The sequence below is a fragment of the Nerophis lumbriciformis genome, linkage group LG18 (assembly GCF_033978685.3).
Source record: "Nerophis lumbriciformis linkage group LG18, RoL_Nlum_v2.1, whole genome shotgun sequence".
In the NCBI taxonomy this organism is placed as follows: Eukaryota; Metazoa; Chordata; class Actinopteri; order Syngnathiformes; family Syngnathidae; genus Nerophis; species Nerophis lumbriciformis.
Genome location: NC_084565.2, coordinates 37,980,001 through 37,983,740, shown reverse-complemented (window position 1 = coordinate 37,983,740; position 3,740 = coordinate 37,980,001). Strand labels below are relative to the sequence as shown.

General features: G+C 43.0%; 1 protein-coding gene across 1 annotated transcript in view; it reads left to right on the top strand.

Moving 5' to 3' along the window:
* The first annotated feature begins 2,049 nt into the window (after positions 1–2,049).
* LOC133617936 (uncharacterized) overlaps positions 2,050–3,740 on the top strand; it is an 8,163-nt gene continuing 6,472 nt past the window's right edge. Inside the window, exons 1-2 of the mRNA XM_061978328.2 lie at positions 2,050–2,423; positions 3,295–3,391. Of these exons, the coding sequence (XP_061834312.1) occupies positions 2,097–2,423; positions 3,295–3,391 (424 nt within the window). The 5' untranslated portion in view covers positions 2,050–2,096. The remainder of the gene's footprint in view (positions 2,424–3,294; positions 3,392–3,740) is intronic.

Genomic DNA, 3,740 nt, shown 5'->3' with positions numbered 1-3,740 from the left:
AAGTTGTTAAATATGTTAAGAAAATGAATATTCATGGAGAGTGTTTGTAAACGTGTTTAGATGTTGTTACAACAAACATTTATAAAGAGTGTAACCTTCTTTGGATATGAAATATATTATAATAATGAATATAAGTGGACCCTGACTTAAACAAGTTGAAAAACTTATTGGGGTGTTACCATTTAGTGGTCAATTGTACGGAATATGTACTTCACTGTGCAACCTACTAATAAAAGTCTCAATCAATCAATCAATCAGATATTCATGGTGAGTGTCCATAAACTTTGTGATCACTCAAACAAAATGTTTTGTTTGCTTTATGGAAAGTTAGAAAATCAGTAAGTATAATATTTCTTCACCGTCTTGAATTTAATCGTGTATCTAACCTACTTAAAGTTTATAACCGTGTTAAATGATATGAAGCCAGATTATTATTTATTTAACACATAAACCTTAGACTTAGGTCAGGCTGGTTGGAAATATAAACACTAACCAAGTATGTTGCATAAGAAGCCACTCAAATATGGTTTTCACGTTCAATTATGTTCTGCTAAAAATAAACTAACTTAATAATATGTTTCTTCCATTAATAAATCACAGGTGCCTCAATGACATCCCTTGATCTGAACAAACATTTGAGCAAGGAAAAACTCCAGGGGAAAAAATAAATCTTGGGGAGGGGTCACAGACTATAAAATTAAAGTGCAAATGGAAAAAACAGATTCACCATTTTAGTCATGATATTTTTTTTAAAAGAAACTTCTCAATGACTTTAGCTCCAGACGTCTTTTGTTTGACAATTGTCATTGTCAATCAATCAATCAATCGATTAATTACTGCCACAAGTGGTGGAAAAGTGTATTAGACAACAGCTGAGACACAGATATTTTTTGGCAACCCAACAATGGGCCCTATGGTTAGGAAACACTGAACTAAACCATTAACATTGAATCAAGTTGTTTAACATTATGCATATTTTTAAAATATGATAGAACTGATTATTGATGTTCTTCTTTTGTGAGAAAGATTTTTGAATCAAAGGACAAGATTTTTTCCGCGTAAACTAAATTTTTTCTAACATTTTCAAAAGATTAATTTAGAAAATACTATTTACTCCAGTCACTCTTAATATTTAGTATAATTTCCTGTATTTAGATTGTAAATCGCTCGTCCTGTGATCTGTCCAACATTGCTACTTGAAAGTTGCTTTTTGTATTTGCATAACTGCTCAATTAAAAAAAAAAAAAAAGTTTTTAAACAGTGAGTGTGACTGAGTGCAGAGGAAATATGGAGTAATTACATGTTATAGCCTGACGAGGGCGCCAAAGTGACACTATTCTTATATTTTAAAACCAATAGAGATCTGAGCTTGAACAAAAAAAACTCAGATTTAAACTTGAAAGTTTTTTTAATCATATTTTGAATCTTTGAAAAAGGTGCCTCTGGGTCTGTTGACCAATCAGAAGTGCTGTTGGAAGTTATGTGCGTGTAAAGTTGAAAGAAAGCGGCAGCAGCAGTGTTGCATAACTTGAGACGTGTTGCGGGAGACTTCATTTCTTCCTTCAGGGGAGCAGAATATTTGCTGCAGTTTGAACATGGTGCGGCTTTAATATCTGTACTAGGCTGTACACGATTACATTGTTACTGCAGGAAGGAGAAAAGAAGGCTGGTATTGGTCATGGAAAAGTCCTCGCTTCAACATTTAAAGTTGTGTTCAGAAGGAACTGCTTGACCTTTCACCCTCAGCATAGTTGTTCTAAAATTGTTTCTGGAGTTTTTTTTTCTTTTTTCCTTGGCTTCCAGGCAAGAATGTGAACTGTCAAATACTTTCCCCACACACACAAACGCACGCACACGTTCAAGTCGAAAGTAAAGCAGAGTTGTATCTTAGTCCTAGACCTAGTCCTGCAGGCAGTGTTGGATCAGGTCTAGTCCAAAAGAGCTGCTCCCTTACATACTTGACACGTGCATCAAAGTTTTCCATGTGCGCTGCAGGAGGGGGGGACGAGGGTGTGGTCGGGTGGGGGGCGGGGTCAGTGCCCACATAGCTGCTCGGCGCGGAGGGAAAGACTCGCTCAGACTCACCGCTCATCGTCATGGCGACGCCGTCCAAGTCGTCGGGGAGCTGCACCAAGGTGGCGCTGGCGCTGTTGGCGCTGTGGTCCGTCGTCTCGCTGGTGGTCATCGTGGTGTGGTCCACGTCTCCGGACCTGAAGGGCTCGGCCCGCTGCCGCCAGGAGCTGCAGGAGAACACGGAGAAGTTGGAGGGGGCCAAGGTGGTGTGGGGCAAGGACAGGGAGGCGCTGGAGGAGCAGCTGGAGGAGGCCAGGCGCCAGCAACAGCTCCAGGAGGTCCGCGTGGCCGCGCTCCTGGGACGACTCGACGCCGCCAACGCCACTCTGGAGGCCTGCCGTGGCCAGAAGGTGAGTCGCGGACGCTCACGTGACCGGCTTACAAAAACAACTCTCGCCAAAGGAAGCCCGAGGTCCAAGATCAGATCCTGTTTGAAACATTCCCGTGTGCATGCTGTGTGTGCGTGTGTACTTTTTACCTGGCTTTGACTGACAGCTGCTGGCATCTGATGTTATCAAATGGCCTTCAGCGGCCATGTCCTAAGCTCCGCCTCCAAAAGGCATGTCAGGATGTGATTCCCTTAGGATGGAACAAACTAATCAATGCACAGAAACCACTGACCACACCCGGCACCCCCACCCAGCAAAAACCTTAGCATCCCAGCATGCCCCCCCCACCCCCCCTTCAGGCTGAGTACATAACGGTAAGGAACGACACAACTTTTCCAGCAGGAATAGCGGAGTGTTTGTACACACACACACACACACATCAACATGCACGTGCACACATCCTCGTGCACTGTGACTCACTCCCCCCTCCCTTCCTCTGGTGACTCATTTTTCCTTCCTATTAAAGAAGCCAGTGTTCCTGCAACTCCCACAATGCAACCGCAGCGTGGCGCTAAGCTAACGCTAGCCAGAGAGCCGCTGCAAAGCATCATGGGCCTGGCTGACATGTGTTGTTGTTGCGTGTCTCCGTGGCAACAGATAAGCGCCAACCCTGTTTTTCCTCCAGTCGACATGTGTTTTCACTCACTGTCAACTTGAGCCGCTCCGGTGCCAGCCCAGTCTGGTGAGAACCCCTCCGTACCGAGTCCGTTTAGTCCAGTCCAGCAGGCCAGGTCCTGGAACCACCGGAGAGAAAATAATCGACATAGCTAAATGCTAATATGCTAATCCTGTTCCTAATGAACAACATTAAAACTGTGTGTATGTGTTGCAGGCCGTCCTCCTGGCCAACATCAGCATGCTGCAGGAGGAGGCGGAGCATCTGATGCAGGCGCAGGTCAACCTGACAGTCCAGCTGCAGCATCAAGAAGGTAACATGGCTTTTTGACCCAGGGGCCGCATTGGGTTAATATAATATATATATATATATATATATATATATATATATATATATATATATATATATATATATATATATAGTCGAGGTTACTGTGGTTTATCCGTTATACAGTGCTCAATCCCGGGGTAGAGTGGAATATCCGTTAGGTCAGGAAAAAACACAGAAGCTATTTCATCCCTACAAGCCTGTTTTGCAGGTTTCCCTGCTCTTCTCTTATATTATATATAAAATACCCTGAAGAAGCCTCATTGAACAATTTTATAATATATATATATTGTAGGGATGAAATAGCCCCTGTGTTTTTTCCTGACCTAACGTAG